At 42.0% G+C, this 24,797-nt stretch overlaps 1 protein-coding gene across 1 annotated transcript in view; it reads left to right on the forward strand.

The window, feature by feature from the left end:
- Positions 1-18,841, forward strand: part of si:cabz01090165.1 (leucine-rich repeat and fibronectin type III domain-containing protein 1-like protein) — a 92,133-nt gene extending 73,292 nt beyond the window's left edge. The window contains exons 8-10 of the mRNA XM_028574031.1: positions 16,078-16,261; positions 17,641-17,812; positions 18,717-18,841. Of these exons, the coding sequence (XP_028429832.1) occupies positions 16,078-16,261; positions 17,641-17,812; positions 18,717-18,841 (481 nt within the window). The remainder of the gene's footprint in view (positions 1-16,077; positions 16,262-17,640; positions 17,813-18,716) is intronic.
- The last annotated feature ends 5,956 nt before the right edge of the window (positions 18,842-24,797 follow it).

Consider the following 24,797-nt stretch of genomic DNA (forward strand, 5'->3'; position numbering starts at 1 on the left):
GTAACTAAAGTAACTAGTAACTAAAGCTGTAACCGATGAATGTAGTGGAGTAACTAAAGTAACTAGTAACTAAAGCTGTACCAGATCAATGTAGTGGAGTAACTAACGTAACTAGTAACTAAAGCTGTAACAGATGAATGTAGTGGAGTAACTAACATAACTAGTAACTTAAGCTGTAACAGATGAATATAGTGGAGTAACTAAAGTAACTAGTAACTAAAGCTGTAACAGATGAATGTAGTGGAGTAACTAAAGTAACTAGTAACTTAAGCTGTACCAGATCAATGTAGTGGAGTAACTAAAGTAACTAGTAACTAAAGGTCTAACAGATCAATGTAGTGGAGTAACTAAAGTAACTAGTAACTAAAGCTGTACCAGATCAATGTAGTGGAGTAACTAAAGTAACTAGTAACTAAAGGTCTAACAGATCAATGTAGTGGAGTAACTAAAGTAACTAGTAACTAAAGGTCTAACAGATCAATGTAGTGGAGTAACTAAAGTAACTAGTAACTTAAGCTGTACCAGATCAATGTAGTGGAGTAACTAAAGTAACTAGTAACTAAAGGTCTAACAGATCAATGTAGTGGAGTAACTAAAGTAACTAGTAACTAAAGCTGTACCAGATCAATGTAGTGGAGTAACTAAAGTAACTAGTAACTAAAGGTCTAACAGATCAATGTAGTGGAGTAACTAAAGTAACTAGTAACTTAAGCTGTAACAGATGAATATAGTGGAGTAACTAAAGTAACTAGTAACTAAAGCTGTACCAGATCAATGTAGTGGAGTAACTAAAGTAACTAGTAACTAAAGGTCTAACAGATCAATGTAGTGGAGTAACTAAAGTAACTAGTAACTAAAGGTCTAACAGATCAATGTAGTGGAGTAACTAACGTACATAGTAACTAAAGCTGTACCAGATCAATGTAGTGGAGTAACTAAAGTAACTAGTAACTAAAGGTCTAACAGATCAATGTAGTGGAGTAACTAAAGTAACTAGTAACTAAAGGTCTAACAGATCAATGTAGTGGAGTAACTAACGTACATAGTAACTAAAGCTGTAACAGATGAATGTAGTGGAGTAAAAAGTACAATATTTCTCTCTGAAATGTAGCGGAGTATAAAGCAGCATGAAAACAAAAGACCCAAGTACCTCAACATTTGGACATATTCACATTTAACAAGCTGACATCACACAAGTTTGACAATTTTTCTAACAAAATGACTCAAACCGATTAATTGATTATCAAAGCAGTTGCCGATTAATGTTAATAGTCGATAACTTTCAACCCAGTCTCACGGCAGTCCGAGAAATGGTCACGTAATTTAATATATTTGATTTGTGTACGTGAACACGTTTATCTCGGGGGGTTCGTGATGGTCAGCACATTTTTTTATAATACCAACAATTTTGCAGAGCTGTATACAGCGGGACGAGTTCGGTTTAGGAAAAGAAGAACGGGCTGCGGGACAACAATGGGATGGTTAGGTTTAGGAAAAGAAGAACTTTGTGTTGGGTTTAGGAAACGTGACGTCATCTTCTCATTGAGAATCGTGCTGTGATCACGAAAGACGCTTCCCGTTGAAATACATTAGTATAAAAAAAACGTGCTGACCATCCCGAAAAAATACGAGATAAACATGTCTGTGTACACGAATCAAATAGATTAAATTGTACGTGACCATTTCACGAACCGCCATGAGACTGGGTTGTAACTTTAATCTCTAAAAAGAGAATTCTGTTGATGCTGTGTTTCTGATGTTAATTGATTTCACGAATCATTGTGAGGAACCAAGTTCCCTGTTCCATGAAAGCTTCTTTGGCCATTTATCTGGTTCACATGTTCCCCGCTGTTGGATTATTGGTGATCTTTTTCTCTCTGCTTCCCTCGGCTTCAGACGGCTGACACCCTGCCAGGTGTTCCCCTCCGGTTCACGTCTAATTGTATAGGTCTGACTCACTGCTGTCAATTACACACTCGGCTTGTTGTCGGGCCGTCGGGCTTTGTATTGATACACCTTTATTCAGAAAGCCGCGCTTGGCTCCCATCATGCCTTTGTGGTTATATATATCTGGTGGAAAAGTACTGGACAGTTCACAGGATGCTGTTTCTGTCTAGGCAGAGATTCAACAAACCACAGTTTCTGCATTTTGCTTTAAAGCCTCTTGTTGTCCTAGGGTCAAATTTGACCCATTTTCAACAAGTTTCTTTATCAGAATTGTTTGTTTTTTTTTAACCAAATTGGCAAAAAAAAAAGATAATGTGGTTTCCGTACAACCATTACTCTTTACAAGTAAAATAAATGATCAGTTCACTACTTTCTTTGAATATGGGTGTTTAATTCGATTTGATAGCATTTTAAAAAAAATTAATAAAATAACGTTAAAAAAAAAAAAGTGACAAAAATGTCAAAATTTTTTAAAAAGTGATCAAAAAAAACTTGTGTCGGGCTTGGACATAAATATCTTAATGCCTGTCGGGCTCGGGTCAGTTTCGGTTACTGCTCTGTCGGACGCGGGCTCGGACAGAAAAATGCGGCCCGATCCGCACTCTAATCGATACACAGACGCCAAGTATGGATCTGTTGTTATATAATGTATGTGTTGGTCAGTTTGTCTGCTTGACAACCATTATGCAGCAAGGAAATTGACGTGAGATGAACAAACGAGAAATGTATCTTTAAAGGTGCCCTGCCGCACCTATTTCATGACTTTGTGGTAATGTCTGAAGTTCTACCATGGACTCTGTAACATTTTCTGTGGAAAAAAAATGCCTTGGTTACTTTGTTTCAAGCCATTCTAGCGTGGTATAGAGAGCCTGCAGGAAGACTCGGCTCGATATCTGCCAGTTCTCATTAATATTCAACAAGCTAAGCTGTTTGAAACTGATTGGCTAACAGCTAGCCAATGAGAGCCTGGCTGTCAGCATCCTTTACCCCAGCCCAACTGGGCGAGCTCATGAATAGTAATGAGCTCAGGCAGTATGATGTCAGACTGACCAGCTTTTGTGATTGGTCTGATTTCTCCTCTTATTTCTTTCCAGTGGCTAGAGCTGACAGAGGAGGCAGCAGTTCATTTTCACATTCACCACATAACACAAACACATATGGACCTAACATATTTAAAAAAAATACAAGTAAAAACGCTTTTGTGTGGCAGGGCACCTTTAACAGATGTTGACAAAGATTCCTTTTGGGGACATCATTTGAAATTGGGAAGAATTTAAAGTTGGAAAAAACGGTAATAAATTGCAATATATAGCAGAATATTGCAATATGTTTAAAATCTGGCCTCTGGTGATCTCTCTCCTCTCCCCAGTCAATAGCTCAATATAATTTTTTCAACTGAGCCTTTTATCATTTCCTAAAAAAGCTACCGTTTTGGATAGTTTTCACCCGACAGCAACGATATTATACCTTTTAAGGCTATTAAATAAACGACTGCTCTCATTTTTGGAGCGAGGACAGGATCTCAGTACTATAATAATCAACTCATAATGATCTGACTTGATCAAACATAAAGTTATTGATCCAATTTAATGCGGTGTAGGAATAATGTGTGTGTGTTGTCGGACAGTTTAACAGTGATACGGGATCCAAACCTGCGACAGTTCCTCTGAAGAATATAAAAATAGATGCTCGAGTTTCCAGATGCAGGTTGAGCTACATTTCAGTTAAAATTACAGTTTTAGAGTGTGTAATTTAATAAAAATGAATGGCGAATAACATTTCATACATGTAGATTGTGAACACGGAGTTGTCGAAAAATGGGTAATGTAACCCGAGCGAAGGGTTGGATTTAGGGTCGTGCCTCGTGTGAAATCCTGAGTGGCTCTATTTCTTCTTTGTGGCCGCTGCATTATTCACAGAGCTGTCATGAGCACACAGAGAAGTAACACTTGAGGTCACGCTTCTCTCTAAATCCTGAACGACATTTCAGCGTATTTCATGTCATTATGAGCGTTGCATTATTCACAAGCTTTAAATGACACACGCTGACATATTTAAGCTGCAATTATCTTGGCTCTTTCCTGATTTTCATTATGCAGGATTCCAACTTGTTCCGTGCCCAAGGCGAGGGTAATATATTGTGTAAAGGATAGCCTCCACTGCCTGTACAATCCAACTGCTGATATTCGTTTCATTGTGAGTGCATCATACCTCAGCACGCTAAGGAGCTGGTTGAACACGAAAACGTTTGTTTCTTAGTGCTGGAAATGTTTGAGTGCCTTATTGTCTGTTTTTATTCTAGAAAAAGGGAATGGAACTCTAAGTTGGATATGTCCATTTTTTATTTTTACACAACAAAAATCAATCAAACAAAATAAGTCAAAAAAGTATCTCGCGTTCTACTAGGTTGGGTACCGAAACCTCCTACGCAACCCGGTAGTACTCGGACCGGATGAGAACGCAAATTTAGTTCATACTGCTCAGAGAAATATATATAAAAAAAAAAAACACAAACCTCCGTTGTTTCTCTCCTTTGTCTTTGAAGGGCTTCAACTCTCTCCTCGTCATCTTTGGAGAGCGTCTCTTTGGTTTTTCTTTGCCTAGAGTGGTCTCACCGATCCACTGCCACCGGCTCGGTCTTTTGGTTTTTCGTTCCCTTTCCCTCTTCCTTTAGCTTTCCCTCGCTAACCGTCGCATCAACTGATCTCTGAAAAATATGTAGCCTACGCTGTAAACATTGCCTTACACTATTAATCTCGTACAAACAAGCCATGTTAATCTTGGCATACAGCCACCGTAGCAGTTAAAACACGCTCGGAACAGGAGGGGCTAGAAAGTAATATTCTGATTATTTAGATGGGAGAAATTCTTACACAATGTAGCTTCAAAGGTCCCAGGGCATGAACATTTCACTTTATTACTTATTACTATTTTTAACATTAATGTGAGTTCCCCCAGCCTGCCTATGGTCCCCCAGTGGCTAGCAATGGTGATAGGTGTAAACCGAGCCCTGGGTATCTATGAAAGCTCAGATGGGCCGATCTGGAATCTTCCCTTTATGACATCATAAGGAGCAAGGTTACCTCCCCTTTCTCTGATTTGCCCGCCCAGAAAATTTGGCCAACCCATGAAAGAGAGACATCATGGCTTTCAAATAAGCAAAGTGGCCGTTGGTCAAGGCCACACCCCCCACCCAATCAACCAAGAAAGAAGACTTCGTAAGTCCAGAAATATCTTACAAAGCGTATCACGGACGGAATTGTCCACTAAAACTATAAATCTGCCCTAATCTGTCCTTTATTAGGCTACACAGGGAATTGAACAGCCGACCGTGAAAGTGGCCCTGTATTTGATGTGTAAAATCAAACCGAAGCCTCGGTGCTGGGACACAAGTTAACTCGAGCAATGACAAGGCCGCAAGACAAATAAAGTAGTGTGTCTGAGAGAGAGAAAGAGAGAGCCTGAGGCCTTCAGTCGGCCATTAGTCTGACCCAGAGCACTGCAGCACTTATAGACCAGACCTCTATAATAGACCGCCTGTGTCTCTCTAGCACGCACGCACACACACACACACACACACACACACAAACTGAGGCACTATTTAGACACTATCTCTATCTTTTTCTCTTAACTGTCCTGAAACGCACGGAAAAATGCACACACAAAGGCCCAGCAGGTCAGCCTAGGCTTTATGACTCCATTCCTTGTCTCGTCACCTCCGCTCCAGTGTTGATAAATAGCTACTGCCCTGCGCCGGCAGGCACCTGACACCTGAATAATACATAGGACACACACACACACACACACACACACACACACACACACACACACACAGAGGACATACACAGCACACAGGTACACACAGACAATGGACGCGTGCACCTGCAGGAACACACAAACATGCCTAGAGAGAGCACAGGTGTAAACACAAATACAGAGGCATACACGAGCACACAGCCTCCCTTTCTCTCTTTCCGTCTCTCTAATTCCGTCGTATTTCATTACCGCCAGAACCGATTGCACAAGGTTGACGCTGTGAACGTGATCATTTACGATGTTTTAAAAGCTGCATACACCTCGTACAGAATCAAACAGATGCCTATTTCCACGCTCACTTTTTTTTTCTTTAAAGGCTCTGGTTCCGGAGATTCCCATTCAATGTCACCATTGACGTAGCAGAAAATGCTTATATAGAGGTACGATGTGCAGTGGGCTTCATGATCTCTGAGAAAGTGAACAGCATTTGAATCCTTATGTGTGTGTGTGTGTGTGTGTGTGTGTGTGTGTGTGTATATATATATATATATATATATATATATATATATATTAGGGCTGTCAAAATTAACGCGTTAATCTTTGCGTTAATTTTTTAATATTTAACTCGTTAAAAAAAATTAACGAAATTAACGCAGCTGTGTTTGTTTACTTCATGTGGCAGCTGAGAAACGTAATATGTCTCCATAACAGCAGGCAGCGCTACTTTGTATTGTTGCCCAGGTAATGAAAACCGGCAGCTGATTGGACGAACGCGTCACATGGGTTTGTTTTCTCCGGATATTAAGAGCCAGACTGTCATGGCGGCCGTTCAGAATACGATCTCATATTGTACTAAGATAGTTCACTGAAACATGTTTCTGAAGACATTTTAAGCGAGAAATAGGCCGTGCAGTTGCTGAATCTGTCTTCATTTCAGCTCAACAAAGGTCAGTTTAGAAGATTTTCGTCAGATTTTGAGAGACTAGTCACGTCACCTCACTCCGCTCGCCATTTCCAGGTGAGTCCCGACTGCCCTGCCGCCGACTGAACTCTCGGCTCGTTGGAGATGAACTGCTCCTCGCCTGTAAAGTAGACGAGAGCAGGCGACAGCAGCCGGGGACGGTGACAAAAATCTGCTCTCAAGTCAGACAGTTTCTAGCCGTTTCCAGCAGCCTTCAGCAGGACTAAATAAGCCAAATTGTTGCTGCTGTTGTTCTGAAAGATATTAAACATTCTGAACTTAGCAGAACCTTTCCTTGTTTGTTCTTTTCTTCATATTTGCAAAGTTAAATGATTTAGCATTTAAATATCCATTATTATAAGCTTCAGTCTCAATTTAAAAAAGCGATTAATCGCGATTAATTACAGCAAATTGTGCAATTTATTAGTTAATTTTTTTTAATCGATTGACAGCCCTAATATATATATATATATATATATATATATATATATATATATATATATATATATATATATATATATATATATCATTTATATATCATCTGCAATTTATGGGGCGAAAGTGCATATTTGAAAAAATGTGGTCTGGGTAAAACGCCGGATCGCTTTCGTTGGTCGGAATGTGCTTTAAGTCCAATCGCAGGAAGTTGCGTTCCCTCTAGAGGTAGAAAGTAATAGTTTTTGGGGTCGGGGTGATGGCCACAAACACAATATAGCTCCCTAAGCCTAACATACAGTGCAGTGGTTGTCAAGTGCGGATATTGTTGAAAAATAATTAAAAACATAATCCATGGTTTTGAGTAAGGGTTCAATATCGACATTCTCGCCGATTGTTTGGTCTCCACCAACTCCTGAGGGAAATAACAGCTTAATGCTCCATTATGTATGTATGTTCACCAGCTAGTTTCTAACTGTGTCTGTTTGCTGTTTGCTGCTCAGCAGGTCACGTTCAGTGGCTTCATACAGAGCTTGTTTTGATGAAAACAGCTGCTGGAAGCTCGGAGACTGGGGCCCTGTTTACACGATGACTCTCACGGGTGAAAACGACAAAATATTTTATGATTTCGACAATGTGGATAAGCTTGTTATAGTTCGACGACCATATGTAGACCATATGCGGCTGAAGGGCCGCGAGGCTCGGGGTATTGGTAGTGCTCCCGTGGGTGCCGTGCTGTGGCTTATCACGGTCGACTGTGCCGGGTCATCATCAGACAAACGTGCAACTCCACCTCCTCGTCTTTCCAGACAAGCTTTTGTTCTTCGCTTCGACATGTTTTGGTTTGGCGCTACTAGGGAGCGAAGTAGAAGTAGAAGCAAGGTTCTACGCAGGCGTTGGTGGCGTTGTGTGGCAGTGCCACCTGGCCGCCTGGGGTGCATACTACATCATATTTCACGCACTTTTGCGTCACCATATGCACGCAGATAAAACACTCTTGTCTAAATGCGGAAGAAAAAGTGAGTTTCCGCCTAAACATAGCCTGAACCAGAGAGGAATTGTGCCGTAACACCAAAACATGGGCTGCTCCTTGAGTTTCTCATTTGCTTGAAACCGGAAACGTATTGTTGGAAGTTGTTCCGGGTCTCATACGGATGTCCGAGGAGCTACGATCGAGGATACACGAGAGCACCCTTCCCCGGGAAGCCGTGCAGCTGAAAGTTGTTTCTAACTCCGCCCACACAGCTGACGGGCTCACGTCACGCTTCGGAGGACGTGACGGCTCATCCCTCTTAGAACACATTTCCTCGTTTCCTCTCTTTGGGACGGACTAAGAGGAAGGGAAGCAAGTGAAGGAAATGAGGGTGCAATTTAAGAACATGGGTTGCACCCTAGGAGTTAGAAGAGGCCGTAGAGCTGCAGAGGCGATGATCATTCTCTGTGGCTTTAACGTCTTCGCATTACACACTAATTTCAGTCAAAACAAATCTTAGTGGAGCTTTAGAAAAATAGACTAAATTGTAAAATGGTAAAAAAGTATGTTTGGTAGGCATATGATTACATAGTAGTCCTATACTGTCAGGGTGCAAAATTTCATATATCCCTGTATTCACATATCCCTGCCTCCGCTGAATTATTTTATTTATAAATATGTTGACACCACGTTGTGCTATTTAATTTTGAGATTTTCCATTGGATACTGAAGTGCATATTTAAGTGTCTTGGCATGGCTGGCCCAGTAGCCCTACTATACAGTATCCATGGTGGTATTGAAAGGGGGATTTAATTCTTGCATGTTTTGCTTTGTTGGGCATGATCAAAAAATATCCGCCCTCTGCTTTTTTCACAAATTGCACCCTGTATACTGTGATACTACGATAGGGAAAAGCTAATGTCTCTGTCAGACCTTCTTACAGTACGACATGTCCTTATGTTTGTATTCCTGCATGTTTGTGTTTTTCCTTGTGTGTGTGTAACAGAGCGAATGAGTGGGCCCAGTGTTAGCAGTAATCTCGGTTGTTTTCAGAGCGTGGCCTAGTTCACAGCTCCAATGTTTCTCCGCTTAGTTATCATTCCAGCGATAACATCTCTTTCTCTTTCTCTCACTGCTAGCCCAGATTACTCTGCTTTTGTTCTATTTTTTTCTCAGTTCTTTTTACAAGCTGTCCTCTCATCTTTCCTCCATCGCTATCTGTACTCTCAAATTAGTTAAGGAATCAGAAGGGGCTCTCGATCTTAAGGGTGGCGCGGTTCCGCTGCTGCTGTTTCTGTGCCTGAACAGCCACCGCAAGGCCAGTTTTTTATGCCACACAGCAGCTTTGTTTCTGAAGTTTAAAAGGTGAAAACTCACTTACATCCAATACGGAAGCTGGCTTTGTCCACGTCGTCTGAAAAGCCCAAAGAGATATATAGCGAGTGCGTTAAACATCTTGGCTGGACCCTGGAACACACCAAGACTAAGACCCAGTTAGGGCGGCAACTAACTACATTTTTTTTTTTTTTTTATTGTCAATTAATCTGCTGATTATTTCCTCCATTAATCGATTAGTTGTTTGGTCTCTAACATGTCAGAAAATGGTGAAAAATGTCTATAAGTGTTTCCCAAAAGCCCATAATGACATCCACTGGCTAGTCCACACAGCATTCTGGGATGGGAGAAAAACGTGCTCTGGTTTATTGGCATTTCTTTTAATCAATCACAATCATCTTGGGTGGGGCAAAGCGCCATACGGAGCCACGGTGCCGCTAGAAAATAGCATCGGGAAGGAACTTGTTTTGGTGGAACATGTGTACGTTCGAAAGTGTGACAGAAATCTCAGATTGGACAGATAGTCTAGCTAGCTGTCTGGATTTACCCTGCAGAGATCTGAGGAGCAGTTGACCATAGTCCTCGGACAAATTCGGAAATCTGGTGGAATTTCTGGTGCCAAGGGGGCAATCCCGGAAGGTTTATCTGTGTTTTAAGCCCCCAACGTCTCCAACACACTAGGATTAGGCAATCACGCTTATGGTTAGGGTTAGGCGCCTTGAAGTCAACAGTCGCAGTACTGCCTGGAAGGAGACGTTGGGGGCTTAAAACACCATTGAGGTCCCAGAAGTGGAAGGTGGTGACCAATCAGCAGTGGATGTGACAATGTCAGGGCACGAGCCTGCCATACATGTGAAAATGGACGTGTCTCCAGCTTTGAGAGATGTTTAGTATGCTGGGTGAACTGATCAGGACAGAGACGTTTGTATTTACTATAGCCCGGCAAAAACTAAGAGACAAAAGTGGAAATGGACCGAATGGAAAAAAAAGATGAGTGGGCTGCTACAGGTCGATACATTTCAATCATCTATCCAGTACGGTGTTAACTGTCTCTGCATCACTGTCAGCTTCTGACCCCAAAACTGAAAAAAGCAAAGTTTGTATATTGTCGTCTCTCCAACTTCCTCTCGTCATCTCTCTTGCTTCTGTCATTTCTGTCTGTGTTGTGTCTCATCTTCGCCTCGTTTCTCTCCACTGTGACACCTCTTTATTTTCTCTCCCTCACGTCCCGCTCCATCTTTCTCTTTCCTGTCTACCCTTGTGGCCTCTTTCTCATCACTTTTCCTCAGTCTTTTTCTTCGTCTTCTCTATTCCCCATATTTCCTCTTTTTCACTGCCGTCGTCCTCCCCTCCCCTCGGTCTTTGATCTCACTCTACTTTGTACCCTTCTGATTTTCAAGTTGGAAGTTGAAAGTGCTACATCATTGCGGAACAGAAGAGACAAGGCTCTGTCTTTCCTCTCTGTGTATAGTCTCTCCATTTCAATTTTGTTCTCCAACTTCAATCTTTTGTGTTATTGGAAAGGTCCTCTGTCCTTAATTGTGTTAGATCTCTTCTTCTGTTTGTCTCCAGGACAACCGAAACATCTTGATTAGATAGAGACAGGGCGAGACAGAACGTTAAGGGACAGGACTTCACTTTGCAGCAGCAGATTTACTTTAAAGGTTAACGTGGACTGGCAAACATCACAATATCTGATTGAAAAAGTACAGCATGCAAAGATCAAAGTCAGTACTTCAAGTAGCGGAGATAAGAATGGAACTTGAGTGACATCTTGAAATGGCAAAATGAAATTTAACTTTACTCTGTGGATAACAAATAGGAAAAGAGTTGCAAAGATGAATCGATTATTCAGTTAGTTGTCAACTATTAAATTAATCGGCAACTCTTTTGATAATAGATTAATCTGTATAAATTCTCTGATTGCAGCTTCTTAAATGTGAATATTTTGTAGTTTCTTCACTCCTCTGTGACAGTAAACTGAATATCTTCATCGCCAATCGTCATCTTGGGCTTGGGGAACAACCCAGTCTCACGGCAGTTCGTAAAATGTTCACGTAATTTAATCTATTGATTCGGACATCTCGTTTTATTTCATGATGGTCAGCACGTTTTTTAAACTAATTCCACAATAATAACATTAAAAGAACAACCTGATCTCACAGAATTCTGTGAAAAATGAACACGGCCCGTTAAGTTAAGGAAAAGGTTGTGGGTGGGCTTACGTTTCCATGACACGCGGGAAACAGGACAGTTGGGTTTAGGAAAAGAAGAACAGGACAGTTGGGTTTAGGTAAAGTAGAACAGGACAGTTGGGTTTAGGTAAAGAAGAACGGGACAGTTGGGTTTAGGTAAAGAAGAACGGGACAGTTGGGTTTAGGAAAAGAAGAACGGGACAGTTGGGTTTAGGTAAAGAAGAACGGGACAGTTGGGTTTAGGAAAAAAGAAGAACGGGACAGTTGGGTTTAGGTAAAGAAGAACGGGACAGTTTGGTTTAGGTAAAGAAGAACGGGACAGTTGGGTTTAGGTAAAGAAGAACGGGACAGTTGGGTTTAGGTAAAGAAGAACGGGACAGTTGGGTTTAGGTAAAGAAGAACGGGACAGTTTGGTTTAGGTAAAGAAGAACAGGACAGTTGGGTTTAGGAAAAAAGAAGAACGGGACGGTTGGGTTTAGATAAAGAAGAACGGCAAATACATTAGTTTAAAAAAACATGTAGACCATCACAAAAAGAACAACTTGATAAACATGTTTGTGTACACAAATCAATAGATTAAATTACGTGACCATTTCACGAACTGCCGTGATACTGGGCTGTGGGGAAACACTGATTGAAATTGTTCACCACTTTCTGACATTTTATAGACCAAACAACTAATCCATTACTCAAGAAAATAATCGACTGATTAATCGACAATACCAATAGTTGTTAGTTGCAGCCCTAGACAGGATCCATCAAATACGAGATCATTTGAGATGAACTGAAATAGAATGAAACACAAACACGTAAAGGTCCTTTTGCGAGTACGATCTTTTTGTAAATAACACATGACTGCATATAACAATGTGCAATCAAAGTGAAATGTTGCTCTGCTGAAATGCAGCTTTTATTCTATTAACTAAATTTTTCTATGCAATCAGACTATTCAACCAATCACAACATGCAGCAGCACAGCTACAAGGGAAACATAATTACAACAGATCACCTTATTGTTTGCTTCTGGCACTTTTAAAAGGTTAATATCAAACACACTTATTGGGACTTCAGACCCAGTTAACAGTGAAATTGGAACACACGTTAACGACTGTGTACATGTGCCCTCCGGTCAGTGATGGATATGACTTCTACATGATCTGATCCTGGACCAGCTGATGGCTTGCTACAGCCTCTGTCTCTGTAAATACATTCCAGCAGACCTACAGATTCTGAATGCAGCACAAACGCCCTATCTCACAATGTTAACGAGAGTGAGAGAATAATGCGTGCGTCCGCCCCGTGAATCGGATCCGCTCCGAAATTGAATGGGTTCTTCCTCGGCCTATTCTTCACCCTTCCACCAAGTTTCATGAAAATCTGGCTAGTAGTCTTTCTGTAATCCAGCACACAAACAAACCAACCAAAAAAACAGACAAACCAAGCCGAAAACACAACCTCCTTGGCCGAGGTAATACCACCTCAAAATTCAAAAACACATTTCTTATCTCTTACATAAAATGCTGTTCATTAGCTTAGCTAGTTTTGGTGGAGACTGAACCCAAACCACGATCTATTTAGTTTTGGTGCCTAAACATAACCAAACTGCGACCGTTTCACAACGTTAACGACCATTAACATTACATTCTCTGTAGAGATGTCTTAAAAATAAACAAGAATTCGTACATAGGACCAGATGTACTTGCTGCTGGCAAGGTTCCATGTTTACAGTAACTCTCCGTGAAGCTGAATTGTTTCGAGCAAGGCTCTGAGACCGCCAGGGTCCGGAGATTCAATTCCCCACAGCCAGTAGTGGTAAAAGGTTTTGGTTTGGACAAAAAAACAATGGACAAAACAACCCATCCAGCACAACATTAATACGAGAAATAGTTTGTCAAATAGGTTTTTTCCCATGTTTTGTTATTCTCAAACTTATTGCATGAGGAAGAAATGACTTGGACATTTCATTGTGTCGCAGTTCAGTCCCTTCTTTCTGTCTGGTTCAATACACACACACACACACACACACACACACACACACACACACACACACACTGTCCTCCTCTAGCACGGTCAGTCGCAGTGGACACTCAAATTGATTTCTGCTCCTGTGGTTAGGCTCTGTGCCTGGTATTAGTGTAGCATCAATATGGGACTTTTCAAGAAAAAAAAAAAATTACTAAATCGTAACAATGTTCCAATAAGTTAAACTGACAGGGTGCAGAGTTTACTGCTAGGGTTTAGTGTTTGCAGATGAGAGTGATGGCCTTTGACACCCACAAAAAGCGCAACAATGACAACAAACTGTGTCTCTGTCTTCTACAAAACAACATGTGTATGCAAGGGTTTCCACGGAGTCTAAAAAAGTAGAAAATTTCAAAATCAAAAGTATTTTGTTCTAGGTCTTAACCCTTGTGTTGGCTTCCCGTCAACCTTGAAAAAAACGTTTTTGACACCTTTTTTTCACAGTTTGTTTTAGCTTTTTCCAACATTTTGTAAAATCTTTCCTCTACACACGTTCAGCGCTTATTTCTACGTCCCATTTTTTATGATATAAAACTAAAATTGAAAACGGGTCAATTTGACCCGAAGTCAACACAATGGTTAATCATTTTAAACAAGTCTTATTTTTCCTAAGTCCATGTAACGCTTGTCTGGATATAATTTGCTGTATATGTACAGCATTGCATTATTACTCCGTGTAACTTACGCAATTTGAACACATTCATTTACTCTCCAAGGACTTTAGTAACCCTGCATTTCGTTGTACTTTTATGTCGTGATATAGGTCTTAAATTTCATTCATAATTGTCTCAGAGGACAAATGACAAAATGAACCTAGGGGTTAATAACACACGTGTACCGAGTCGACCGTTCTCTGGGATGTGTTTTCATGCTAATCGAATGAAATAAATCTCTGTTTCTAAACCACTAACAAGGCTCAAAATAGCCCCACACTTCCACGGTAGCATAATGAGGGTCCCTACATGTAAACCGAAGCATTGAGAACTTTGTAAGTGTACAGGCAGTTTATTAAAAAGATAGATTATAAAGACAGTAGCATTCACGTATACAGGCGGAAGCCATCTTGGGAAAACAGTCAGACGACGAACACCGTGCTGGAGCTATGTTACTGGTTACTGGTTACACGCCATTCCTTGTTTGAGTGGTCGTGACTGTTTTCCCAAGATGGGAATGTGTTATTAACTCCCTAGATTCATTTTGCGCCGGATTTGTCATTTAAAAAGTCTTACATTCGACTTGGTAGAACCTGCAGAAACCCTGGTGTGCAACAAAACAATCTAAACTACATGTTTTACATCTTTTTTGGGGGGGAGCTTTCAACCACATCTCATGCTTCTTTCTCCATCCGTCCACTGACCCCCGGTCGATGACGTTTTGTCCCCTTCCCGGTCGATGCCGTGACGTTTTTTTGGTCTGGTGGTCACAGACCGAAATGGGCTTCATTTAGAGTGAGAACATAAAGCTAACCAACCACAGGAAACAATCTGAAAGACGAAGAGGGGGCCTGGACTGTCACTCTTAATGTATCTCTAATTAATATAAACACCAAAAGAAAAGTATGGAGTATCACAGAAGTTGCAGCTGATTCTCTGACCTATTTACTGTGTGTGACTTTTAAATCCTGCCTTTTCTTAACTGGACTAGACTGGAATGAGTGGTGGTAAAGAAGGCCACTCTCTAAAGAAGAAAGAACAACAGAACATTGTATACAACATTAACTTTAAATGTAATTGTTGCTGTATAATAATTATTGATCAGAATATGGGAGCCATGTGTATATATTATGCTTGTTTAAAGCTCAAACATGATGAAAACGGAAGAACGGCGATGCCCAGGCTGTCCGAATAGTCTTCAGAACCAGCAACAAAATCCGGGCTTGGCTGACCGTTGTCTGAAGTGGGGAATCGGCTTGATTCTTGTGTGGTCTGTACCCCCAACTCGTAAAATACTGAGACTTGGTCAGTGTCTCTCAGCGTCGGATACCGGCGCTAATATCCCCCTTTAGCGTCTGTATGGAACGCACCGGGCAGAGCAGCAGCTCCACCGCGGCGCTGTAAGATGACGTAGTGTTAAGAGCGACCATGTTAGAGAGTAGTGTGAAAGACCCAAAATCCGCATAAGAAGCCAGGTTGGGTCAAACAACACAGGACTTTCACCCAGGAGAATGGAGTTTGTGTCCCGTTCTTGTCCCTATGTCACTGAAACGTACATTTTGTAACCCCACCCAACATCTTTTCCTGAACCTAGCTGTCCCATTCTTGTGCTGCATGTCAGTTAAACGTACGTCCGACCCAGAGCGTCAAAATATGACGCTAAAGGAGACTTTTTGCATCAGTAATAATAATCTACTAATCAGATCACACAAAAAAAAAAGAGTAAAATGTCTTGTCTCTGCCAATCAGATCTGAAAAAAAAGCCCAAAATGACCTTGTCTCTGTTTTCCTCTCATTCAGGATGATCCCCGCCAACCACAAGTACTTCCTGCTGAGTGACCTGGCGTCATCGCGGGACTACGAGCTGTGCGTCTTGGCCGTCTACGACGATGGCATCACCGCCCTGACAGGCACCAAGCTGGTGGGCTGCGTGTCCTTCTCCACGGAGACGGAGTACGGACGCTGTCACTCCATACGAGACCAGGTGAGCGTGTTACACCTGTGTCGGCCTGAAAACGCACGGAGCTGAACAGCAGGAATTAGGATGAGGACCCCGGAGTAGCTTGAATCAGACTGTTCTCAAGAACCTTTCGTACATATACCTACCAAAAGTAATGCAATGGGCTGTCCTTGACTAAAGAAATTCTTAGTCGACCAACTCATATGTTTTCATTCATTAGTGTCTTCAACAGATCTGTAAAATCTTTACTTTAAATCTTAAGTTTACCAGAAATGTGCTCACAAGTTAGCTGGAAATAAATCATTCAGCATTAAAAAGCATGAAAATGACTAAAGAAATCTAAAACCAAACAAACCAAACAACTTTTTTTAAGTAATTTCACTGTTGCAGAAGCCTGGATGCCAGCCAAACTTAGCTCCGCCCACATTTGAGGTCGGAAAGTTCGGTCTGGACTCGATCCGATCCTTTATACGATGATGGACAGATGATCAACAGTAAGGTCTCTCTCACACACAGCTGTGATCAGGCTGCAGCGATCGTTTCGATGTCTCCTCTATTTACTCTGCGAGCCGCGAGCGAATGTGTCCAGCCAGGCAGGTAATCACATACAGGAAGGCCACAGTGCAGCCGGACGCTTTACAAAAATAAAACACATTTCAAAATAAAACACATTTCAAAATAAAACACATTTCAAAATAAAACACATTTCAAAATAAAACACCTAAGTTTATGGTGATTTTGGCTCCTCAGCTGTGTCTACAGTGGGACACGCGATCAGGCACACGGAGAGAGAGACCGATGGACAGACAGAGTGAAAGACAGACACACACACACACACAGAGAGAGAGAGCATAGAGTAGAAGGATCGCTTTGTGACCGGCGCGGAGAAATGCGCGTCTAGTATGAATGGCCTGGCGCACGATCAGGCTTGAATCTACGCTTGACGGCTATCGCCGGCGCTTCAGCGTGCGGTTTTCATATAATATCAAACACATCCTGTTGATCAGGCTACACAACCTATCTATTCTGGGATAGAGAAAAAAAGTGCTCTGGCTTGTTTGTATTTCTTTAAGCCAATCACAAGCGTCTTGGGCGGACGATAGTGGAGATAGTGAGAGGGGAAGGACTGATGATAAAGCCCATACATAAATATTCTGATAATAACCCATCCCAGCAATGTTCATCCATTGATCAGTGTACTTTTGTATTTTCTGTTGTTGTTTACTGCTTGTATTTCTGCTTGTTTTTTTGCTGTGCACCTATTTATTTATTTTTTTATCTTTTGTTGTTTGTACATGTAAAATGTCCTGTAACTGTCTGCATGCGTTTTGATCTCTCTCTCTCTCTCTCGCTCTCTCTCTCTCTCTCTCTCTCTCTCTCTCTCTCTCTCTCTCTCTCTCCAGTTCCTGGGAGGTACCATGATCATCATCATCGGGGGGATCATCGTCGCCTCCGTCCTCGTCTTCATCTTCATCCTCCTGATGAAGTACAAACTGCACAGCAACCACTACAAGCAGAAAGCCGCCGCGCGCCACGCCAACGTCTGCTCCCAGACCAACGGAGGAGGAGGAGGGAGGAGGAGGAGGAGGAGGAGGAGGAGGGGGAGCCAACGTGCTCGCCGGGCCTCCGTCCTCCTCCACGGCGGGGCAAGGTAACGGAAGGAAAAAGAGGAACATGCGACTTGTCTTTCTCATCTGCTCCTAATCATCTGCCTCCTTCTCCGTAATCAGTAGCTAACCAGAATCAAACAAATTCTGGTCAGTAAAAGGTGTACATTTATGGAACGGTTCATCCACGGAACTTAAAGTGATCATATTATGCTCATTTTCAGGTTCATAATTGTTTTTAGAGGTTGTATCAGAATAGGTTTACATGGTTTAATTTTCAGAAAACACCATATTTTTGTTGTACTGCACATTGCTGCAGCTCCTCTTTTCACCCTGTGTGTTGAGCTCTCTGTTTTAGCTACAGAGTGAGACATCTCACTTCTGTTCCATCTTTGTTGGGAGTTGCACATGCTCAGTAGCTAGGTAAGGACTACTAGCCAGTCAGAAGCAGGGTATGAGGGCGTGCCCTGACAGTACCTAGGTAAGGACTACTAGCCAGTCAGAAGCAGAGTATGAGGCTGTGCCATGCTAGCAGCTAGGTGAGCATTATAACGTGTGTTACAAAGTGAGCCACGTTTGTCTCTGAAGTAAAGGCTTGACTACAATAGAGCTGTTTGGAGCAGTTTGTGAACAGTGTTTTCTGTTGGAGATTGTAAGTCCCTTTGGGCTGGACTTTGGGCTTTTTCACTTTGGACCTATAACATGCACAAAAAATATATATAACACAATAAAGGAAAGGGGAAAAGCCAAAAAGCATAATATGAGCACTTTAAATCAAACTAAAACAGAACTAAAAGTTTTTAACACACAAGCCAAAAGACAACACGAGGGTTAAATAAACAATAAATTAACCAAATCTTGTTGTCTCCTAGGCGGAGGCGCTAATAAAAACTGCCAAGCGTCATCGTCGGCGGAGGGCATGGGAGGAGCTTCTCTTCGAGGGATGACCGTAGTGGACTTAAATCCCACCCGCGACGACGACGCCATCTCCCAATAACACACGACAAAACAACTCTCAGTCACGCCCACAACTCACCAATCTCTGAGCCCAAACCAATACTCCACCTACTCCCCCTACTGCCCCCCCTCCCCCCCCCCTTTTTTTTTTTTTTTTTTGGATTTGTTTCGTTGCTGGTGCCTGGAGCCAAACTCCGCTTCACGCCGAGGAGCGGCTCCTGTCATGTGGTGAGTAGCTGTTGTCAGGCAAGTACAGGGTGAGGGAGGCGGGGAAGAAAAGCAGTTTTGGTGTTTCCACTCACATATTAGGGATGCACCGAATCCAGTTATAATCCAGGATAATCCTAGAACCCTACTCTTGCACTTACGCACGCTACGCTGGTCGCCGTAATGACGGCGCCGTTGACTACGGGAAAATGGAACTGGTGAGCAGAAAAAGTTGTTGTTTGGCAGTACTTTCAGTCAAAAGAAGGCCATTCAAGTCCAGCTACATTTTCAATTTGCAATGCCGATTTGTCTCGTGGCGGCAAGGAGCCTAAACAATACCCAACCGCTGTCCCATCATCCGAAAAGAATACGAGTTGTGCACGAAGGAATCTCCAGACAGCAGCAACTTCAGGTACGGCAAAGGAAGGACAGTCACAGCTAAAAACTTGGAGTAGGATTCAGTATTCGGTTTTGGATTTGGCAGAATCTTAACCAGTGGATTTGGTATTCGGCCAAACCCCAAAAATCTGGATTCGGTGCCTCCCTACTTATTAGGGCCCAAACACTGACAACGTCGGTCGGCGGAGGCCCTATTGTTTCTGTTAGGTTTGTTGTTAGTATTATTCTGCAAACTATCAATTTCGAGGGCCTAAACGTTCATGTTTTGAAGAATCCAATTAGAAAATCTAGATGGAAACGGCAACATTTGATTTTGTTTCTCAATTTCACTTTCTCAATTGTGAAACAAGATTTTGTATTTTTTACCTCATGCGCCAGAGGTCTCTCCATTTATTTATTTTTTTGTGATTGGATAACGCCTCCAATGAAATGCAAAAGCAGTTGTGACAATTAAACTGTGAAGTTGCAGTCAGACTGCATTTCACTCCCCATTCGTTTCTACTAGGTAAAGTGGAGAGACACGTTTACTTTCTGACATAAATGTACAATTGTTGTTGTGTTCTTATACAGCCCACAATCAATTGGATCAGTCAAAAGATGGATGCTATTAGAAAATGTATTTAGATATTTAGATAGCAGACATTGGGGGGCACTATCTTGCACCCGGCACAGCAGTGTCTTTGCTAGTTTAAGACCGACACAGTTGTCAGTTTCCCGTCCAGCGCGCGCATCATTTAAATAGAAAATGCACCTGCGCCCATCTTTGTGCCCATGGGCATGCTGGTCTTACAGGGAGGTGTGTTCAGGTACATTCTGGGCATGGTGGTCTTACAGGGAGGTGTGTTCAGGTGCATTCTGGGCGTGGTGGTCTTACAGGGAGGTGTGTTCAAGTGCATTCTGGGCGTGGTGGTCTTACAGGGAGGTGTGTTCAGGTGCATTCTGGGCATGCTGGTCTTACAGGGAGGTGTGTTCAGGTGCACTCTGGGAGTATTGCTATCTTGAGGCAGCGGTAAGTGATTGCGCCATTGACCAACAAAAACCTGGTCTAAAGTCAATAACGCAGCATTTCATTGTTATTTTAACAGCAAATTAGTAAAATGTAGCACACAAACATGCTAAAGATTACAAATAAAAATATTACAGTGCAAATCCTCCACATTTCTCTGTGTGTTCATCTCACTTAAAATTTATTGCTACAAAATGGGATTGTCAAGTAGACAAACTGACCAACACATATAATAGATTGATACTTGGCGTCTGTGTATCGATACAGTATTGCCACGAAAAATATTGCCTTACTATGCTGTATCGATTTTTTTCCCCCACCCCTAACCCGCACCATGTGCTTACCGCCGTGCGCTTATCGTTAAAATAGGGCACTTGATCACAATATCAGAATCCTAGTTATTTACTTGCTCCGACTCTTTTTTCAGTATTTTCAGGTGCAGTTTTCCTCAGGTGATAGGGTTAGGTTCAGGGGACTGGAGCGCTTGGCGTGCTCACAGACACATAACTTGTACGTTCACGTTTTCGCTGCTGCCATAAGTAGTGAATCCAGTTAAATATGGTACACAGAAGTGCAGCCAGAGAGACGGGGAAGGAGAGGCTAGAGAGAGAGAGAGAGAGAGAGAGAGAGAGTTTGAAGTTTGTTTGAAATTTAAACCTGAAACCGACGGGCGCTGAGAGAGAGAGAGAAAGTGACAGGCAGTGGGCTGCTTTAGTAAACCATGTGGACAAAGTTCATTCAGCCTGCTTGGCTGAGCACCAACTAAACACTCTTCCATTAAAAACACGCTTTAATGAACAGTCACTCACCTGGATAACACACACACACACACACACACACACACACACACACACACACACACACACACACACACACAAAAACGTTCTCACACACACCTGGGTGTTGCAGGTACTTGACGCTGCTACCGCAGGTTGAATGGAACAGGCACTCACCATTAAATTACAATGTGCAAAGAGCATACAGTATACACAGACACACACACATACACACACAGATACACACACACATATACACACAGACACACACACACACACACAGATTTAGCCGGAAACAAAGAGCATTCAGAATACACACAGACACACACACACAGACACAGACACACACACACATATACACACACACACACAGACAGAGACACACAGACACACACACACACACACTGTAACTAAGTACATTTACTCAAGTACTGTACTAAAGTACACGTTTATCTACTTGTACTTTTCTTGAGTCTTTTCTTTTCATGCCACTTTCTACTTCTACTACACCGCTACATCTCAGAGAGAAATCATGTGGACATTGTCAACAACCAATGGGTGCTCTCCCTCCAGCACCAAACAGGAAGCAGCAAACGGCTAGAGCCAGTGGTGTTTGTGGTTGCGGTGGCGCTAAAACGGAAAAGTTGGATAAACGCAGACCTCCTGGTACTGGAGACATTCATCTGCATGTCCGGCAGAACACCAAATCTGCAAACTTTCCCTTAAAGTTACCAGCTAACGCTAGCGGTAGATAGCTAGCTCGGTTACATTTTTCAAAACCAATCTAGTTGTAGTCGTGCGATGTGTGACCCTGGAAGATCCCCCGGTCTTTACACATTATGACAGTCTTTAACGTTGTGTTGCGCCAGTTGATATCGCAATGATGATTCAAAAAAAACTTTATATTGTGCAGCTCTAATGTTTGAGGTCATTAGTTGAACACAGACACAGAACGTGGCTCTTCTTGGACTTTATTTGACAATGAAAACCAAAACACAAAGGCTTTCTCACTGTATCCACCCTTACAGTAATGACTTTCTCTCCCTACCTTGGGGCATTCTCTGGATCACTTCCTGTTGCCTCTTCCTCCCGATACGAACACGTTTTGTTGTCTCGGCGTCTCCCCCTTTAGTCATCTGTTTGATTTGAATGAGATGTTGTGTTGCAACGCCATTCCTCTTCTCTTCTCCTCGCCTTTTTTCATATCGGACTTGAAGGTTGTTTTTGTTTGTCTGTTATCCTCCGCCACAGCTTTTTTCTCTTTATCTTGTGATATTTCTGGTACCAATTTCACTCTTAAATTGCAATGTAGTATGCCTTATCGCTGGGTACCTATCAAAGCTCTGGAGGATTTTCTCCCCTTCAACACAATTTATGAGCCTCTTCTTTTCCTTTTTTTTTTTTTTTATCTCTTTGAATTCCGTGCAGTTTGATGGATTGAGTGTGATATACTGACGCTGTCGGGGCACATCAGCGGCTCCTTTCACTGTTTAACTAAACCGCAGAGCAAGTCGTTTATGCCCGCGGTGTGAACAGACACATACGGGCTCATTCACATTGTGGGCAACATGACAGAAACATGAATTTACATGATCTTTTCTGTATCGTGAGGTTCTGCAGCAACCTGGCTCGCATAGTTTCTGTCACTATTCAGAGTTCTGCTCCTTTTAAAATGAATGATTCCGCGTCGTTCCTTCAGAGTGACAGTCACAATGCGCGTTACAATTCTCTTAGTCCCGCGTTGCCAGACCCTTCCTCCACAGCGCCGCGGAGGAAGGGTCTGGCTAGTCCACACAGCATTCCTGGATGAGAGGAAAACATGCTCTGGTTTATTGGCTCTTCTTACGTTTTAAATGCCAAAATACAGGGATGGAAGAACGTTGGAAAAAATGTGACTAAATTGCCCAAAAAAAAGGATCAAAATATATTGAAGAAAAGTGAGAAAAAAAACGTATGAAAAGCAACAAAAATGTCGGAAAAAAAGTTACGAATACGTCGGAAAAAAGGCACTAAAACGTCTAAAGAAAGACCAAAAATGTTGGAAAATTCTCAAAAATGTTGGAAATCAAGGAAAACTTCTCAAAAAAAGCAACAATAAAGACCTAAAAACATCTGAAAAGCGTAGAAAAACATCAGAACAACTCCAATTGGACAGATAGTCTAGCTAGCTGTCCGGATTTACCCCGCAGAGATCTGAGGAGCAGTTAACCATAGTCCTCACAAATCAGCCGGAGGTTAGAACGCCCAACACAGAGACAGAGGAAGGGGACGGGACATCCGGCTGAAAAATGAGGGATATCCGGCCGGAGCAATCCCAGAAGTGGGACATCGTCGAAATACTCTACAATTCTGTTAACAAGACATCTTATTTGAACATTATGTTATACGAAAGTCCGTTACATTCAGGGTATCGCCAAATGAGTTTCTACAAAGCTTATTAAGACTATCAGCTCCACACAACTATCTCTGTATTTCTCATTATGACTAATGTTCAGAAGATTGTGGCGTCCGGTGACTTAACCTCTTCTGAAGAGTCCATCATGTTTTTTTTTAATCCTCCGTGTCCTCCTTGGCTACTAGCAACTGCGTGGAGGAAGAGTGTTGCGAGATCACGGAAGGCTTGTGTCATGTGGACGCGGCGACAGTGTTGTTGTCATTACTTAGAATTCCTCATGGGGGCGACAGAAACGAACCACTACAGCTTTAATGAACATTATATAGGGAATGGTGAGTAAGTGAATGAGAGAACGGTTTCGAACACAAGCTGCTGTATTTGTTTGGGTTTCTCCAAATTAGATCAGCTTTTCCCATCAGCCCCTCTGTCCTTTCCACTCTTTCGCCAGACACTATGGGAACTTTAAACTTGTGTTTTGGTTGGTGAGGCTGCATTAAGTTGTGAAGTGATGCAGCAGATTTTTCTTTTCTTCTCTCCTACTTCTTCTTCTTCTTCTTCTTCTCTCTCTCTTCTCTGTTCTCTTGTATCTTCCCTCCATGATCCCTCCCATTATAAGATTTAAGAGTTGACTTCTCGTGGAATTTGATTAAAAGCACTTTAATGAGCATAAAATAATGCACAACAACACTGATTGATTGGTGGAAGTTATTATTATTGGGTAACACTTTCCTTGAAGGTATCGACATAATCGTGACACGACACTGTCATAACTATGACATGACACTGTCATGAACATGTCATAAATGTCATAAACGTTTTTCTGTCATTAAGTGTCATTCGGTTTTTGTCATGACATGTTGACATTGTTTGGGTTGTCTTGATTATGACAAGTTGACATTAATCAAAGTGACATTACCAGAAGTTGTCTTGGTCATGACAAGTTGACATTCAATTTCTTTGGAGTGTCCTTATTAAGACAACTTGACATTAAACAGGATGGCATTATGTCAAGTTGTCATGAGAAAGACATCCTCTGGTAATGTCATCCTGGTTAATGTCAAGTTGTCATTACAAAGACATCCCAAACAAATGTAATGTCAAGTTGTCATGACCAAGACAACTTCTGGTAATGTCACTTTGATTAATGTCAACTTGTCATAATCAAGACAACCCAAACAATGGCAACTTGTCATGACAAAAACCGAATGACACT

The sequence above is a fragment of the Perca flavescens genome, chromosome 3, assembly GCF_004354835.1.
Source record: "Perca flavescens isolate YP-PL-M2 chromosome 3, PFLA_1.0, whole genome shotgun sequence".
NCBI lineage: Eukaryota > Metazoa > Chordata > Actinopteri > Perciformes > Percidae > Perca > Perca flavescens.